At 48.5% G+C, this 19,432-nt stretch overlaps 1 protein-coding gene across 3 annotated transcripts in view; it reads right to left on the bottom strand.

Moving 5' to 3' along the window:
- GAN (gigaxonin) overlaps positions 1-19,432 on the bottom strand; it is a 291,113-nt gene that overhangs the window by 175,650 nt on the left and 96,031 nt on the right. For all 3 annotated transcript variants that reach the window (XM_063945565.1, XM_063945566.1, XM_063945567.1), the window contains exon 3: positions 15,742-16,092. In XM_063945565.1, the coding sequence (XP_063801635.1) occupies positions 15,742-16,092 (351 nt within the window). The remainder of the gene's footprint in view (positions 1-15,741; positions 16,093-19,432) is intronic.

Genomic DNA, 19,432 nt, shown 5'->3' on the forward strand with positions numbered 1-19,432 from the left:
TCTTTACCAAAAAGAATATCTCCAGTAAAAGGCAAAGACTCCTTCTTGAATTCTGAGTCAGCTTTCCATGTACGTAGCCAAATTGCTCTGCGAGCTGCTACTCCTGAGGATGATGCCTGAGAGGCAATTGTACCCATATCCAAAGCTGCTTCTTCCATAAAAATAGCCGCCTGTTTGATATGTGCAATATGGGATTTTTGCTCTCTAGATGCCATTGAAAGTTCATCCTCCAATGCATCAGCACAGGCTGCCACTGCTTTTGCCATTCAGGCTGAAGCCATGGCTGGTGTTATGATTACCCCAGACAAAGAGAAAATGGTTTTTAGAAAACCATCTGTTTTCCTATCCGTGACATCATTTAATGATGTTGAAGGCAGAGGTAATGTAGATTTTTGCACCAATCGAATGACATGCGTATCTACTTTGGGAGCCACCTCCCTTTTTAAACAGTCCCCAGCTGGAAAAGGATAATGGGAAATCCATTTCTTTGGAATCCTAAACTTTTTACTGGGCGTAACCCAGGCCTCTTGCATAATTTCCGTCAGCTGATCTGACCCAGGAAACTCAGTCCTAACTGTTTTGGGAGGTATAAACACAGGTGCCTTAGATTTTAAACAAAGGCTCTGCTGCCTCCTCTAAGGATAGAAGGGCTTTCATAGCACTAATTAGCTCAGGTATGTCCACTGAGTTGAGGTCTTCCTCCTTGTCTCTGTATGCAGACCTGGAGTGCGATGAGTCCCCATCTGAAACATGTGTAGACTATGAAGATGTTGTTTCACGTCTATGTGATTTACTTACCACCAGCCTTTCAGCATGCTTTTGTTGAGAGGCTGCAAATTCCTGTGCTGGATGTGATAAAACCAAGGTGGAATGTTGCATGTAAGGGTTAATAGGGTAACCTATCCCTGGTATAGGAGCTGGCATTATCTGCTCAGCTATACTAATAGCTAGAAAATGTCTGTGCAAAAGAAGCCCATGGGGGTTCAACTTAAACCTACGCCTGCCTCGGAATTTTTAAGAGGATTTGGTGAAAGCTAAAACAATTTGCACATAATTAATTTTGAACCAGATCCTGAGAGGTTAACCCAGCTTTACAAGACAAACATGAAACGAGTGAGTGTATCTTCCTCACCCTTGCCTCTCTTAGACAGGATAATAAGATTTTAAACCTACCGGTAAATCTTTTTCTCGTAGTCCGTAGAGGATGCTGGGGACTCAGTAAGGACCATGGGGATAGACGGGCTCCGCAGGAGACATGGGCACTTTAAGAAAGACTTTAGGAATGGATGTGCACTGGCTCCTTCCTCTATGCCCCTCCTCCAGACCTCAGTTAGAGAAACTGTGCCGAGGAGACGGACAGTACGAGGAAAGGATTTTTGTTAATCCATGGGCAAGATTCATACCAGCCACACCAATCACACCATATAACTTGAGATATACTAACCAGTTAACAGTATGAAAACAACATAGCATCAGTCCAAGACCGATGAAAACTATAACATAACCCTTATGTAAGCAAAACTATATACAAGTCTCGCAGAAGTAGTCCACACTCTCCCGCCCGTTTGGGAGCTTTGGTATAATCTCCATGGTCCTTACGGAGTCCCCAGCATCCTCTACGGACTACGAGAAAAAGATTTACCGGTAGGTTTAAAATCTTATTTTCTCTCACGTCCTAGAGGATGCTGGGGACTCCGTAAGGACCATGGAGATTATACCAAAGCTCCCAAACGGGCGGGAGAGTGCGGATGACTCTGCAGCACCGACTGAGCAAACAGGAGGTCCTCCTCAGCCAGGGTATCAAACTTATAGAATTTTGCAAAGGTGTTTGAACCCGACCAAGTAGCAGCTCGGCACAGCTGTAGTGCCGAGACCCCCCAGGCAGCCGCCCAAGAATAGCCCACCTTCCTAGTGGAATGGGCCTTAACCGATTTTGGTAAAAGCAATCCAGCCGTAGAATGAGCCTGCTGAATCGTGTTACAGATCCAGCGAGCAATAGTCTGCTTTGAAGCAGGGGCTCCAACCTTGTTGGCCGCATATAGGACAAACAGTGCTTCTGTTTTTCTGACTCTAGCCGTTCTGGCCACGTAAATTTTCAAAGCCCTGACTACATCAAGGGACTCGGAATCCTACAAGTCGCGCGTAGCCGCAGGCACCACAATAGGTTGGTTCATATGAAAAGATGACACCACCTTAGGCAAAAATTGAGGGCGGGTCCGCAATTCCGCTCTATCCATATGGAAAACAAGATAGGGGCTTTTATGAGACAAAGCCGCCAATTCCGACACTCGCCTAGCTGAAGCCAAGGCTAACAACATGACCACTTTCCAAGTGAGATATTTCAACTCCACCGTTTGAAGTGGTTCAAACCAGTGAGACTTAAGGAAACTCAACACCACGTTAAGGTCCCAAGGCGCCACCGGAGGTACAAAAGGAGGCTGAATATGCAGCTCTCCCTTTACAAAAGTCTATACTTCTGGGAGAGAAGCCAATTCTTTTTGAAAGAAAATGGATAAGGCCGAAATCTGAACCTTAATGGAGCCTAATTTTAGGCCCAAATATACTCCAGTTTGTAGGAAGTGAAGGAAACGGCCCAGATGGAATTCTTCCGGAGGAGCATTCCTGGCCTCACACCAAGCAACATATTTTCGGAATATACGGTGATAATGTTTAGCTGTCACGTCCTTCCTAGCCTTTATCAGAGTAGGAATGACCTCATCCGGAATGCCCTTTTCCGCTAGGATCCGGCGTTCAACCGCCATGCCGTCAAACGCAGCCGCGGTAAGTCTTGGAACAGACAGGGCCCCTGTTGCAACAGGTCCTGTCGTAGAGGAAGAGGCCACGGATCTTCTGTGAGCATTTCCAGTAGATACGGATACCAGGTCCTTCGTGGCCAATCTGGAACAATGAGAATTGTCTGTACTCTTCTTTTCCTTATTATTCTCAACAACTTTGGGATGAGAGGAAGAGGAAACACATAGACCGACTGGAACACCCACGGTGTCACTAGGGCGTCCACAGCTACCGCCTGAGGGTCTTTTGATCTGGCGCAATACCTCTGCAGCTTTTTGTTGAGGCGGGATGCCATCATGTCTATCTGGGGCAGTCCCCACTGACTTGCAATCTATGCGAAGACTTCCTGATGAAGTCCCCACTCTCCTGGATGCAGGTCGTGTCTGCTGAGAAAGTCTGCTTCCCAGTTGTCCACTCCCGGAATGAACACTGCTGACAGTGCGCTTACATGATTTTCCGCCCAGCGAAGAATCCTGGCGGCTTCCGCCATTGCCACTCTGCTCCTTGTGCCGCCTTGGCGGTTTACATGAGCCACTGCGGTGATGTTGTCTGACTGGATCAGAACTGGTCGGTCGCGCAGTAAGGTCTCCGCTTGACGTAGGGTGTTGTATATGGCCCTCAGTTCTAGGATGTTGATGTGAAGACAAGTCTCCTGACTTGACCAAAGACCTTGGAAGTTTCTTCCCTGCGTGACTGCTCCCCAACCTCGGAGGCTCGCGTCCTTGGTCACCAGGATCCAGTCCTGAATGCCAAACCTGCGGCCTTCTAGAAGGTGAGCACTCTGCAGCCACCACAGGAGAGATACCCTGGCTCTGGGGGACAGGGTGATCAACTGATGAATTTGTAGATGTGACCTGGACCACTTGTCCAATAGGTCCCACTGGAAAGTCCTTGCATGGAACCTGCCGAAGGGAATGGCTTCGTATGATGCCACCATCTTTCCCAGGACTCGAGTGCAGTGATGCACTGACACCTGTTTTGGCTTCAATAAATTCCTGACTAGAGTCATGAGTTCCTGAGCTTTTTCTATCGGAAGATAAACCCTTTTCTGGTCTGTATCCAGAATCATGCCCAAGAAAGTCAGACGAGTCGTAGGAACCAACTGCGACTTCGGGATATTGAGAATCCAGCCGTGTTGCTGTAACACCTTCAGTGAAAGTGATACGCTGTTCAGTAACTGCTCTCTTAATCTCGCTTTTATGAGGAGATCGTCCAAGTACGGGATAATTATGACTCCTTGCTTGCGCAGGAGCACCATCATTTCCGCCATTACCTTGGTGAAAATCCTCGGGGCCGTGGAAAGCCCAAACGGCAACGTCGGAAATTGGTAATGACAATCCTGTACCGCAAATCTCAGGTACGCCTGATGAGGTGGATAAATGGGAACATGAAGGTATGCATCCTTTATGTCCAGAGATACCATAAAATCCCCCCCTTCCAGGCTGGCGATGACCGCTCTGAGCGATTCCATCTTGAACTTGAACCTTTTCAAGTATAGGTTCAGGGATTTTAAATTTAAAATGGGTCTGACCGAACCGTCCGGCTTCGGGACCACAAATAGGGTTGAGTAATATCCCCTCCCTTGTTGAAGCAGGGGAACCTTGACCACCACCTGTTGAAGATACAATTTGTGAATTGCATTTAACACTATCTCCCTTTCCAGGGGAGAAGCTGGTAGGGCCGATTTGAAAAACCGGCAAGGAGGCACGTCTTCGAATTCCAACTTGTAACCCTGGGAAACAATTTCTATTGCCCAGGGATCCACCTGTGAGTGAACCCAGATGTGGCTGAAAACTCGAAGACGTGCTCCCACTGGGGCGGACTCCTGTAGCGGAGCCCCAGCGTCATGCGGTGGATTTTGTAGAGGCCGGGGAGGACTTCTGTTCCGAGGAAGTAGCTGTGTTGTGCAGCTTTTTTCCTCTGCCCTTACCTCTGGCAAGAAAGGACGCACCTCGTACTTTCTTGTTTCTTTGTGATCGAAAGGACTGCATTTGATAATGTGGCGCTTTCTTAGGCTGTGAGGGAATATAAGGTAGAAAATTTTATTTACCAGCCGTAGCTGTGGAGACCAGGTCCGAGAGACCTTCCCCAAACAATTCCTCACCCTTGTAAGGTAAAACCTCCATATGCCTCTTTGAGTCGGCATCACCTGTCCATTGCCACGTCCATAGGACTCGTCTAGCCGAAATGGACATCGCATTGATTCTAGAACCCAGTAGACTAATGTCTCTTTGAGCATCTCTCATATATAAGACCGCATCTTTTATATGCCCTAGGGTCAATAAAATGGTATCCTTATCTAGGGTCTCAATATCCGCTGATAAGGTATCTGTCCAAGCTGCTACCGCGCTACAAACCCAGGCCGACGCAATCGCCGGTCTGAGTAAGGTACCAGAATGTGTGTAAATGGACTTCAAGATAACCTCCTGCTTGCGATCAGCAGGATCCCTGAGGGTAGCGGTATCTTGGGATGGCAGCGCTACCTTTTTGGATAAGACTGTTAATGCTTTGTCCACCTTAGGGGAGGATTCCCACCGTATCCTGTCCGTAGGCGGGAAAGGATACGCCATAAGAATCCTTTTGGGAATCCGCAGTTTTTTGTCTGGAGATTCCCAAGTTACCTCAGGTTTCTTTCCCTTATACATGTGTATATATGTATCCCTTATACATTCCCTTATACATGTGTACCCTCGTCTCAGGGACAGGGGGTTACTCTGTGATATGCAAAACATCTTTTATTGCAATGATCATATATCGAATACATTTAGCCACTTTTGGCTGTAACTTTGCATCATCGTAGTCGACACTGGAGTCAGAATCCGTGTCGGTATCTGTGTCTACAATTTGGGATAGTGGGCGCTTTTGAGGCCCCGAAGGTCCCTGCGATATAGGGACAGACATGGGTTGACTCCCTGGCTGCTCCCTAGCTTCAGCTTTGTCTAATCTTTTGTGCAATAAATTTACATTAGCACTTAAAACCTTCCACATATCCATCCAGTCAGGTGTCGGCGTTGTCGACGGAGACACCACACTCATTCTCTCCTCCTCCTCCCCCTGAAAGCCTTCTACCTCAGACATGTCGACACACGCGTACCGACACACCACACACTCAGGGAATCCTCTTATCTAAAGACAGTTCCCCCACAAGGCCCTTTGGAGAGACAGAGAGTATGCCAGCACACACCCAGCGCTATATGACCCAGGAAAATACACTATATAAATATATGTTTACCCAGTAGCGCTGTTTGTACATATATAAATGCGCCAAATTATGTGCCCCCCCTTCTTCTTCAAAACCCTCTTTCACCGTGGTTAAGCAGGGGAGAGTCCGGGGAGCTTCCTCTCAGCGCTATGCTGTGGAGAAAATGGCGCTGGTGAGTGCTGAGGGAGAAGCCCCGCCACCTTGGCGGCGGGCTTCTGTCCCGCTCAAATATACTGAAACTGGCGGGGGCTCTTTATATATACAGTGCCCAACTGTATATATACCTATTTTTGCCAGAAAGAGGTTTATATGCTGCCCAGGGCGCCCCCCCTGCACCCTTACAGTGACTGCGTGTGAGGTGTATGGGACCAATGGCGCACAGCTTCACCGCTGTGCGTTACCTCAGTGAAGATCATGAAGTCTTCTGCCGCCTCTGAAGTCTTCTTTTCTTCTCATACTCACCCGGCTTCTATCTTCTGGCTCTGTGAGGAGGAGGACGGCGGCGCGGCTCTGGGACGGACGGCGAGGGTGAGACCTGCGTACCGATCCCTCTGGAGCTAATGGTGTCCAGTAGCCCAAAAAGCAGAGCCTTGAAACTCACAGAAGTAGGTCTGCTTCTCTCCCCTCAGTCCCTCGATGCAGGGAGTCTGTTGCCAGCAGGCTCCCTGAAAATAAAAAACCTAACAAAATACTTTCTCACAGGAAACTCAGGAGAGCTCCCTGTAATGCACCCAGTCTCCTCTGGGCACAGTAGTAAACTGAGGTCTGGAGGAGGGGCATAGAGGGAGGAGCCAGTGCACACCCATTCCTAAAGTCTTTCTTAAAGTGCCCATGTCTCCTGCGGAGCCCGTCTATCCCCATGGTCCTTACGGAGTCCCCAGCATCCTCTAGGACGTAAGAGAAAAATAAATCACACACCTGTACAGTGTTACTACACAATTTGTGACTGCAATCACTTTAAATTTTGTTAAAGTGACATACAATCCGATCCCTCCCTGCTTTGCACCAGCAATGAAGATCGGAATACACAGAAGACTGACTGAATTATTAGTAAAGTCAGCAATCACACTAGCAATCAATCACAGGTTATACATTAGTATAATAGGCAATATGAGCACATAATCAACTACAGATACATTTCAGGTATGTAGGAGAAAAATTTTACTGCATTACTTTATAAAGGAGTTTAAAACGTATTCAGTCGCACAGCAAAAGAAACAGCAGTAAAAGTTTACAGACTCATATGCATCAGGCACTTATCCAATTATTCGTACTTAGTGCTGTATTACTTGACTCAGGAGAGTGGGATGGTATCCAGACTCCAGGTCGCCACCAAAAAGGTTGACACACCTTAGTTCGCCACCAATTGGTCGACACACCTTAGGTCAACATGGAAAAAGGTTGACATGAATTTTTCTAATTTTTTCACTTTTTCATACTTTATGATCCATGTGGACTACGATTGGAAACGGTAACCTGTGCCGAGCGCAGCGGTAGCAGAGCAAGGCACCTTGCCCCAAGCATGACGAGCGAAGCTAGCCATGCGAGGGGTCGCAGTGCACTAATTGGGGTTCCCGGTCACTCTACGAAGAAAACGACACAAACCCCCCATTAAAAACTCATGTCGACCTTTTGTTCATGTCGACCTAAGGAGTGTCAACCAATTGGTGTCGACCTTTTTGGTGCCAACCTGGAGTCCCAGACCCGAGTGGGATACAGGGATACTTCACCCCGCTTCCAGGATCGATCAATACGTTAGTGAACGCTGAGTGGATCCAGACGTTATTAGTGTACACAATCTCCCCGTGAACCTACAGTGAACACAGACGCCCAAGTGAACACTGACGCACCAGCCACACAGCCGCCTATGCTGCGACTGGGTCCTTTTAGATACACAGCGTCTCAGACGGAAGCGGAAACTCAGAAGAAACTGGTCATGAACCGGGGGGAGGAGCAACCAAGGGAGTGTCTTACTCCCCACTGCTGACATCAACCCTAGGGACCGCGGCCTCTAACTACTCCTGGAGCCTGTGATCCCTGAGGCCTAGCGCTGGTGAACATGAGGTGGCAGCCCGTCAGCGACTGTTCGGTAGTCTCCATCCTGAAATAGTGTGGCTGTGTCTCGCCTTTCCCCTACTAAGAGGAAACGATGCCTTACCTTCTCCCCGTGCTCCGGCCGCAGCCTGGTAACGTCTGCTGAACTTGCTAGTACAACCTACACAGACGCCCACCGAAACAGCACTGTACACGTGGGTAAGCGTTGTCCGAACCCAGCGGGAAGTTGTTGGAGCGACTCTTTCCAAGGTACATATAAGGCGTTTTTGAGAAAGATCACTCAAAAAAATAAGATTTTACTTACCGATAAATCTATTTCTAGTAGTCCGTAGTGGATGCTGGGACTCCGTAAGGACCATGGGGAATAGCGGCTCCGCAGGAGACAGGGCACAAGAATAAAAGCTTTAGGATCAGGTGGTGTGCACTGGCTCCTCCCCCTATGACCCTCCTCCAAGCCTCAGTTAGGATACTGTGCCCGGACGAGCGTACATAATCAGGAAGGATATTGAATCCCGGGTAAGACTCATACCAGCCACACCAATCACACCGTACAACTTGTGATCTGAACCCAGTTAACAGTATGATAACAACGAAGGAGCCTCTGAAAAGATGGTTAACAATAACTATGTACAAGTATTGCAGACAATCCGCACCAGCATCCACTACGGACTACGAGAAATAGATTTATCGGTAAGTAAAATCTTATTTTCTCTGACGTCCTAGTGGATGCTGGGACTCCGTAAGGACCATGGGGATTATACCAAAGCTCCCAAACGGGCGGGAGAGTGCGGATGACTCTGCAGCACCGAATGAGAGAACTCCAGGTCCTCCTCAGCCAGGGTATCAAATTTGTAGAATTTAGCAAACGTGTTTGCCCCTGACCAAGTAGCTGCTCGGCAAAGTTGTAAAGCCGAGACCCCTCGGGCAGCCGCCCAAGATGAGCCCACTTTCCTTGTGGAATGGGCTTTTACAGATTTTGGCTGTGGCAGGCGTGCCACAGAATGTGCAAGCTGAATTGTACTACAAATCCAACGAGCAATAGTCTGCTTAGAAGCAGGAGCACCCAGCTTGTTGGGTGCATACAGGATAAACAGCGAGTCAGACTTTCTGACTCCAGCCGTCCTGGAAACATATATTTTCAGGGCCCTGACAACGTCAAGTAACTTGGAGTCCTCCAAGTCCCTAGTAGCCGCAGGCCCTGTCAGAATGAAAAATTAAGTAAGGGCTTTTATATGATAAAGCCGCCAATTCTGACACACGCCTGGCTGAAGCCAGGGCTAACAGCATCGTCACCTTCCATGTGAGATATTTTAAGTCCACAGTGGTGAGTGGTTCAAACCAATGTGACTTAAGGAACCTCAAAACAACATTGAGATCCCAAGGTGCCACTGGAGGCACAAAAGGAGGTTGTATATGCAGTACCCCTTTTACAAATGTCTGAACTTCAGGTACTGAAGCCAGTTCTTTCTGGAAGAAAATCGACAGGGCCGAAATTTGAACCTTAATGGACCCTAATTTTAGGCCCATAGACAGTCCTGTTTGCAGGAAATGGAGGAAACGACCCAGTTGAAATTCCTCTGTAGGGGCCTTCTTGGCCTCACACCACGCAACATATTTTCGCCAAATGCGGTGATAATGTTTTGCGGTTACATCCTTCCTGGCTTTGACCAGGGTAGGGATGACTTCATCTGGAATGCCTTTTTCCTTCAGGATCCGGCGTTCAACCGCCATGCCGTCAAACGCAGCCGCGGTAAGTCTTGGAACAGACAAGGCCCCTGCTGGAGCAGGTCCTTTCTTAGAGGTAGAGGCCACGGGTCTTCCGTGAGCATCTCTTGAAGTTCCGGGTACCAAGTCCGTCTTGGCCAATCCGGAACCACGAGTATCGTTCTTACTCCTCTCCTTCTTATGATTCTCAGTACTTTTGGTATGAGAGGCAGAGGAGGGAACACATACACTGACTGGTACACCCACGGTGTCACCAGAGCGTCCACCGCTATTGCCTGAGGGTCCCTTGACCTGGCGCAATATCTGTCTAGTTTTTTGTTTAGACGTGACGCCATCATGTCCACCTTTGGTTTTTCCCAACGGTTTACAATCAGGTGGAAGACTTCTGGGTGAAGTCCCCACTCTCCCGGGTGAAGGTCGTGTCTGCTGAGGAAGTCTGCTTCCCAGTTGTCCACTCCCGGAATGAACACTGCTGACAGAGCTATCACATGATTTTCCGCCCAGCGAAGAATCCTTGCAGCTTCTGCCATTGCCCTCCTGCTTCTCGTGCCGCCCTGTCTGTTTACGTGGGCGACTGACGTGATGTTGTCCGATTGGATCAATACCGCCTGACCCTGAAGCAGGGGTTTCGCTTGACTTAGGGCATTGTAAATGGCCCTTAGTTCCAGAATGTTTATATGAAGAGATGTTTCCATGCTTGACCACAAGCCCTGGAATTTTTTTCCCTGTGTGACTGCCCCCCAGCCTCTCAGGCTGGCGTCCGTGGTCACCAGGACCCAATCCTGTATGCCAAATCTGCGGCCCTCTAGTAGATGAGCACTCTGCAGCCACCACAGAAGAGACACCCTTGTCCTTGTCGACAGGGTTATCCGCTGATGCATCTGAAGATGCGATCCGGACCATTTGTCCAGTAGAACCCACTGAAACGTTCTTGCATGGAATCTTCCGAATGGAATTGCTTCGTAAGAAGCCACCATTTTTCCCAGGACCCTCGTGCACTGATGCACTGACACCTGGCCTGGTTTTAGGAGGTTCCTGACTAGCTCGGATAACTCCCTGGTCTTCTCCTCCGGGAGAAACACCTTTTTCTGGACTGTGTCCAGAATCATTCCTAGGAACAGTAGACGTGTCGTTGGAATCAGCTGCGATTTTGAGATAGTGCTACTCCGACTTCTAACTGTTCCCTGGACCTTGCCCTTATCAGGAGATCGTCCAATTTAGGGATAATTAAGATGCCTTTTCTTCAAAGAAGAATCATCATTTCGGCCATTACCTTGGTAAAGACCCGAGGTGCCGTGGACAACCCAAACGGCAGCGTCTGAAACTGATAATGACAGTTTTGTACTACAAACCTGAGGTACCCTTGGTGAGACGGGTAGATTGGGACGTGGAGATAAGCATCCTTGATGTCCAGAGACACCATATAGTCCCCTTCTTCCAGGTTTGCTATCACCGCTCTGAGTGATTCCATCTTGAATTTGAACCTCTTTATGTAAGTGTTCAGGGATTTCAAATTTAAAATTGGTCTCACCGAGCCGTCCGGCTTCGGTACCACAAACAGCGTGGAATAATACCCCTTTCCCTGTTGTAGGAGGGGTACCTTGATTATCACCTGCTGGGAATACAGCTTGTGAATGGCTTCCAAAACTGCCTCCCTGTCGGAGGGAGACTTTGGTAGAGCAGACTTCAGGAACCGGCGAGGGGGAAACGCCTCGAATTCCAGTTTGTACCCCTGCGATACCACCTGTAGAATCCAGGGGTCCACTTGCGAGTGAGCCCACTGCGCGTTGAAATTCTTGAGACGGGCCCCCACCATGTCTGAGTCTGCTTGTAAAGCCCCAGCGTCATGCTGAAGACTTGGCAGAAGCAGGGGAGGGCTTCTGCTCCTGGGAAGCGGCTGCATGGTGCAGTCTTTTTCCCCTTCCTCTGCCCCGGGGCAGGAAGGAATGGCCTTTAGCTCGCTTGTACTTATGGGAACGAAAGGACTGAGTTTGAAAAGACGGTGTCTTTTTCTGCTGATGTGAAGTGACCTGGGGTAAAAAGGTGGATTTTCCAGCCGTTGCCGTGGCCACCAGGTCCGATAGACCAGCCCCAAATAACTCCTCCCCTTTATATGGCAATACTTCCATATGTCGTTTGGAATCCGCATCGCCTGACCACTGTCGCGTCCATAACGCTCTTCTGGCAGAAATGGACATAGCACTTACTCTTGATGCCAGGGTGCAAATATCCCTCTGTGCATCACGCATATATAGTAATGCATCCTTCAAATGCTCTATAGTTAACAGTATATTGTCCCTATCCAGGGTATCAATATTTTCAGTCAGGGAATCCGACCACGCGACGCCAGCACTGCACATCCAGGCTGAAGCGATTGCTGGTCGCAGTATAACACCAGTATGTGTGTATATACTTTTAAGAATATTTTCCAGCCTTCTATCTGCTGGTTCTTTGAGGGTGGCCGTATCAGGAGACGGTAACGCTACTTGTTTAGATAAACGTGTGAGCGCCTTATCTACCCTAGGGGGTGTTTCCCAACGTGTCCTAACCTCTAACGGGAAAGGATATAGTGCCAATAATTTTTTAGAAATTAGCAGGTTTTTTTTTTGTCGGGGGAAACCCACGCTTTATCACACACCTCATTTAACTCATCTGACTCAGGGAAAACTATTGGTAGTTTTTTCACACCCCACATAATACCCTTCTTTGTGGTACTTGTAGTGTCAGAAATGTTCAATGCTTCCTTCATTGCCGTGATCATGTAACGTGTGGCCCTACTGGACATTACGTTTGTCTCCTCACCGTCGACACTAGACTCAGTATCTGTGTCTGGGTCTGTGTCGACCCACTGAGGTAACGGGCATTTTAGGGCCCCTGACGGTGTCTGAGACGCCTGGACAGGCACTAATTGATTTGCCGGCTGTCTCATGTCATCAACCGTTCTTTGCAAAGTGCTGACATTATCACTTAATTCTTTAAATACGATCATCCAATCAGGTGTCGACTCCCTAGGAGGTGACATCACTAACCCAGGCAATTGCTCCGCCTCCACATCATTTTCCTCCTCATACATGTCGACACACACGTACCGACACACAGCACACACACCGGGAATGCTCTGATAGAGGACAGGACCCCACAAGCCCTTTGGAGAGACAGAGGGAGAGTCTGCCAGCACACACCAAGCGCTATATATATATACAGGGATAACCTTATATAAGTGTTATTCCCTTATAGCTGCTGTTTATATAGTTTTTAGCTGCCAATAGTGCCCCCCCTTCTCTTTTTTACCCTGATTCAGTAGCAAGTCTGCAGGGGAGAGTCAGGGAGCCGTCCTTCCAGCGGAGCTGTGAGGGAAAATGGCGCTTGTGTGCTGAGGAGATAGGCTCCGCCCCTTCACGACGTCCTTATCTCCCGCTTTTTCTGTAAAAAATGGCAGGGGTTAAAATACATCCATATAGCCCAAGAGCTATATGTGATGTATTCTTTTAGCCAACCTAAGGTATTATCTGTTATATTGCGTCTCAGGGCGCTCCCCCCCAGCGCCCTGCACCCTCAGTGACCGGAGTGTGAAGTGTGCTGAGAGCAATGGCGCACAGCTGCAGTGCTATGCGCTACCTTAGTCTGAAGACAGGATCGTCTTCTGCCGCCGATTTCACCGGACCTCTTCGCTCTTCTGGCTCTGTAAGGGGGCCGGCGGCGCGGCTCCGGGACCCATCCAGGCTGAACCTGTGATCGTCCCTCTGGAGCTAATGTCCAGTAGCCTAAGAAACCCGATCCAATCTGCACGCAGGTGAGTCCGTTTCTTCTCCCCTTAGTCCCACGATGCAGTGAGCCTGTTGCCAGCAGGACTCACTGAAAATAAAAAACCTAAAATATACTTTTATTCTAAGCAGCTCAGGAGAGCCACCTAGCCTGCACCCTTCTCGTTCAAGCACAAAAATCTAACTGAGGCTTGGAGGAGGGTCATAGGGGGAGGAGCCAGTGCACACCACCTGATCCTAAAGCTTTTATTCTTGTGCCCTGTCTCCTGCGGAGCCGCTATTCCCCATGGTCCTTACGGAGTCCCAGCATGGTCCTTACGGAGTCCCAGCATCCACTAGGACGTCAGAGAAACATAGTAAGACTATAAAAATAAAATATAAAAAGCTTATGGCTGCTAAAAACCAGCAGCCCACTGACCATGGTCCGGCTGCTGCCGCACACAAAACAAAAAACTGATTTGCCTGAGCCAGGAGGCGGGGATATAGGGATGGGCTGTTGCATGCTAGGAGGCCGAAAGCTTTGATCGTTTGGTGCCAATCCGTAGTCGTCACCTCATATCCCAATGTTATCCTGTGGATAACCTGTGGACCCCGTCGGAGAAAGGTATTTTAGCTTTTGTTATACTGAAGCAAACACTGGAACATCTTATTAAGGGAGGAGTGCCAGTATCACACATAATCATTTGTTTATATATGTCTTGGGAAGTTGGTGTTTCGGCTGCTTTCTCTGCAGTGGCGCACACTTTAGTCCTTCTTGCACTATTACATATGAGAAGAGCTTTGTCTTGCAGATTTACCTGTGACTATGTGAGCATTCAGCAGTGTTGATAGATGCAAACATTGTAAGTCACACCATTAAAATGCAGGGTGAGATCAAATAACAAGGGCAGGTTACTGATAACCGAGTCTCCGGTGACTCATATTGGCACTCACAGAACTTTTACCAACTCCTATGTATAGATGCATGTCCATAACAACAACTGTGAGGCTATTCTTCGGGTTCAGTCGGGGTGTAGTATGGTATGCCGGCGGCCGGGCTCCCGGCGACCAGCATACCGGCGCCAGGAGCCCGACCGGCGGCATACCGACAGCATGGCGAGCGCAAAGGAGACCCTTGCGGGCTCGCTGCGGGCACGGTGGCGCGCTACGCCATTTTATTCTCCCTCCAGGGGGTCGTGGACCCCCGTGAGGGAGAATAGCTGTCGGTATGCCGGGTGTCGGAATTCCGGCGCCGGTATACTGTGCGCCGGGATCCCGACATTCGGCATACTGAAGACCACCCGTTCAGTCGTATCAGCAGTGTGTGGAGTTTGTATATTCTCTGCATACTTGCATGGGTTTCCTCGGGTACTCCGGTTTCCTCCCACAATCCAAAAATATACTGGTAGCTTAATTGGCTCCCAACAAAATTAACACTAGAGTGAATGTGTCTGTGTGTACATGCGATAGGGAATATAGATTGTAAGCTCCACTGGGACAGGGACTGATGTGAATAGGCAAAATATTCCCTGTAAAGCGCTGCGGAATATATGTGCGCTATATAAATAACTGGTTATAAATAAATTAATAAATAAATAATGAGTGATTTCTTTCCAGCCAGCAGATGTGAAAGCCCTGTTTTGCGTCTATTTTTTTGTGTCTAGCCGACAAGCTTTGTGTTAGAAGACCCCTTATCTGGGTTATTCGATAACTGAGTGGAATGAGCTTTAGTTTGATATACAAAGAAAACAGTTATGTTGACGTACAACAATTAATTGCCCTCCTCTCTGCCCACATCTCTCCCTCCCCCACTCTGTCCCACCCTCATCCTCCACCAGCTGCTTACTTACCTGTTCCAGACAGGTCTTCCTCCTCTGCCCCGTCACTCTTGCTGTGGGAGCTGTTGGAAGGGCAGTGCGAGTGCCCTGGTTACCACGGCGTAGGAGACAGGACAGATCATACAGGATATGTACTATTTAAAGACCTACATATGGTGCTGATCAGTCATGCAGGGCTTCTAAACATTGCCTACTGTCAGTAGTATGAGGAGGAGTGTAATCTGGGTCTGGGCACTGCAATTTATCATTTATCTGCTAACACTGTGCACTAAATGGACCATTATCCTAAACTCATTTTACTAATAAATGAATTATTAGTGGTCACCACACCTTAAACACTCTAAAGTAAAGGATTGTCTTTTCAATAAATGTAACGGTTACACACCTTCCTCACTTCGGCATCATGGGAAATCCATCGAAGCACGGCTTCAAACACATACTTTTCATTGCCCACATTTAACTTCTCCAAGGAGAGGACCTCCTTCAGCTTGACGTGGCCAAGTTCTAAGAACTCCTCAGTACTGCTGACATCCCTGAAGTGGGTCTCCAGGTATTCTGTGGCTAGGTAATACACGTGGTTTAGACAGTAATGTAGGGCAAAGTCTCGGATGCCAATGCAGTTTTCAGCCGTGATGCAGCCCTCCAGAAACTCACAGCACAAGGTCTTTAGGTCAGTGAGGAGCAAGAGATCGGCAGCTTGTACCACATCCTGGATGGTCTCTTCACTCAACCTGATCTACCGAGAGGGAGAAAAAATACACATTATAGCTTTTTAATATAATCCCCTTTATTTCTTTGGAAACTAAAACTGTATGCGTTAGATAACAGAAAGTCAGGGGAAAGCAAAAAACTATCTACGAACCAGTTCCCTGCTGTAAACACCAGTCCTTTGTAATCCAGTTGAACTGTCTATTTATGAGGAAATAAACCAAAAAAGCGAAGATGTAATATGTCGCCCCTGGGACTTTGGCAAGACATATTAAGCAAATAGTTACTCTTTTACTACTATATATAAGGGTTCCCAAATGAGACAACTCAAGCAAATTTTCAAACCCTGCATAAATCATTTAGGATGAGAGCGTTCTGTGGAGTAAAGAGGTCCATCCTGCATCAATATACTATCAATAAACAAGGCAGAGAAAATAAGAATTTACTTACCGATAATTCTATTTCTCGTAGTCCGTAGTGGATGCTGGGAACTCCGTAAGGACCATGGGGAATAGCGGCTCCGCAGGAGACTGGGCACAAAAGTAAAAGCTTTAGGACTACCTGGTGTGCACTGGCTCCTCCCCCTATGACCCTCCTCCAAGCCTCAGTTAGGATACTGTGCCCGGACGAGCGTACACAATAAGGAAGGATTTTGAATCCCGGGTAAGACTCATACCAGCCACACCAATCACACCGTACAACCTGTGATCTGAACCCAGTTAACAGCATGATAACAGAGGAGCCTCTGAAAAGATGGCTCACAACAATAATAACCCGATTTTTGTAACAATAACTATGTACAAGTATTGCAGACAATCCGCACTTGGGATGGGCGCCCAGCATCCACTACGGACTACGAGAAATAGAATTATCGGTAAGTAAATTCTTATTTTCTCAGACGTCCTAGTGGATGCTGGGAACTCCGTAAGGACCATGGGGATTATACCAAAGCTCCCAAACGGGCGGGAGAGTGCGGATGACTCTGCAGCACCGAATGAGAGAACTCCAGGTCCTCCTCAGCCAGGGTATCAAATTTGTAGAATTTAGCAAACGTGTTTGCCCCTGACCAAGTAGCTGCTCGGCAAAGTTGTAAAGCCGAGACCCCTCGGGCAGCCGCCCAAGATGAGCCCACTTTCCTTGTGGAATGGGCTTTTACAGATTTTGGCTGTGGCAGGCCTGCCACAGAATGTGCAAGCTGAATTGTACTACAAATCCAACGAGCAATAGTCTGCTTAGAAGCAGGAGCACCCAGCTTGTTGGGTGCATACAGGATAAACAGCGAGTCAGATTTTCTGACTCCAGCCGTCCTGGAAACATATATTTTCAGGGCCCTGACTACGTCCAGCAACTTGGAGTCCTCCAAGTCCCTAGTAGCCGCAGGTACCACAATAGGCTGGTTCAAGTGAAACGCTGAAACCACCTTAGGGAGAAATTGAGGACGAGTCCTCAATTCTGCCCTGTCCGTATGAAAAATTAGGTAAGGGCTTTTATAGGATAAAGCCGCCAATTCTGAGACACGCCTGGCTGAAGCCAGGGCTAACAGCATTACCACTTTCCATGTGAGATATTTTAAGTCCACAGTGGTGAGTGGTTCAAACCAATGTGATTTTAGGAACCCCAAAACTACATTGAGATCCCAAGGTGCCACTGGAGGCACAAAAGGAGGCTGTATATGCAGTACCCCCTTGACAAACGTCTGAACTTCAGGAACTGAAGCCAGTTCTTTCTGGAAGAAAATCGACAGGGCCGAAATTTGAACCTTAATGGACCCTAATTTTAGGCCCATAGACAGTCCTGTTTGCAGGAAATGCAGGAAACGACCCAGTTGAAATTCCTCTGTAGGGGCCTTCCTGGCCTCACACCACGCAACATATTTACGCCAAATACGGTGATAATGTTGCACGGTTACATCCTTCCTGGCTTTGATCAGGGTAGGGATGACTTCATCCGGAATGCCTTTTTCCTTCAGGATCCGGCGTTCAACCGCCATGCCGTCAAACGCAGCCGCGGTAAGTCTTGGAACAGACAGGGTCCCTGCTGGAGCAGGTCCTTTCTTAGAGGTAGAGGCCACGGGTCTTCCGTGAGCATCTCTTGAAGTTCCGGGTACCAAGTCCTTCTTGGCTAATCCGGAGCCACGAGTATAGTCCTTACTCCTCTCCTTCTTATGATTCTCAGTACCTTGGGTATGAGAGGCAGAGGAGGGAACACATACACTGACTGGTACACCCACGGTGTTACCAGAGCGTCCACAGCTATTGCCTGAGGGTCCCTTAACCTGGCGCAATATCTGTCTAGTTTTTTGTTGAGGCGGGACGCCATCATGTCCACCTTTGGTTTTTCCCAACGGTTCACAACCATGTGGAAGACTTCTGGGTGAAGTCCCCACTCCCCCGGGTGGAGGTCGTGTCTGCTGAGGAAGTCTGCTTCCCAGTTGTCCACTCCCGGAATGAACACTGCTGACAGTGCTATCACATGATTTTCCGCCCAGCGAAGAATCCTTGCAACTTCTGCCATTGCCCTCCTGCTTCTTGTGCCGCCCTGTCTGTTTACGTGGGCGACTGCCGTGATGTTGTCCGACTGGATCAACACCGGCTGACCCTGAAGCAGAGGCCTTGCTTGACTTAGGGCATTGTAAATGGCCCTTAGTTCCAGGATATTTATGTGAAATGACGTTTCCATGCTTGACCACAAGCCCTGGAAATTTTTTCCCTGTGTGACTGCTCCCCAGCCTCTCAGGCTGGCATCCGTGGTCACCAGGACCCAGTCCTGAATGCCGAATCTGCGGCCCTCTAGAAGATGAGCACTCTGCAACCACCACAGGAGAGACACCCTTGTCCTTGGAGACAGGGTTATCCGCTGATGCATCTGAAGATGCGATCCGGACCATTTGTCCAGCAGATCCCACTGAAAAGTTCTTGCGTGGAATCTGCCGAATGGAATCGCTTCGTAAGAAGCCACCATTTTTCCCAGGACCCTTGTGCATTGATGCACTGACACTTGGCCTGGTTTTAGGAGGTTCCTGACTAGCTCGGATAACTCCCTGGCTTTCTCCTCCGGGAGAAACACCTTTTTCTGGACTGTGTCCAGAATCATCCCTAGGAACAGCAGACGTGTCGTCGGAATCAGCTGCGATTTTGGAATATTTAGAATCCACCCGTGCTGTCGTAGTACTACTTGAGATAGTGCTACTCCGACCTCTAACTGTTCCCTGGACCTTGCCCTTATCAGGAGATCGTCCAAGTAAGGGATAATTAAGACGCCTTTTCTTCGAAGAAGAATCATCATTTCGGCCATTACTTTGGTAAAGACCCGGGGTGCCGTGGACAATCCAAACGGCAGCGTCTGAAACTGATAGTGACAGTTCTGTA

The sequence above is a fragment of the Pseudophryne corroboree genome, chromosome 11, assembly GCF_028390025.1.
Source record: "Pseudophryne corroboree isolate aPseCor3 chromosome 11, aPseCor3.hap2, whole genome shotgun sequence".
In the NCBI taxonomy this organism is placed as follows: domain Eukaryota; kingdom Metazoa; phylum Chordata; class Amphibia; order Anura; family Myobatrachidae; genus Pseudophryne; species Pseudophryne corroboree.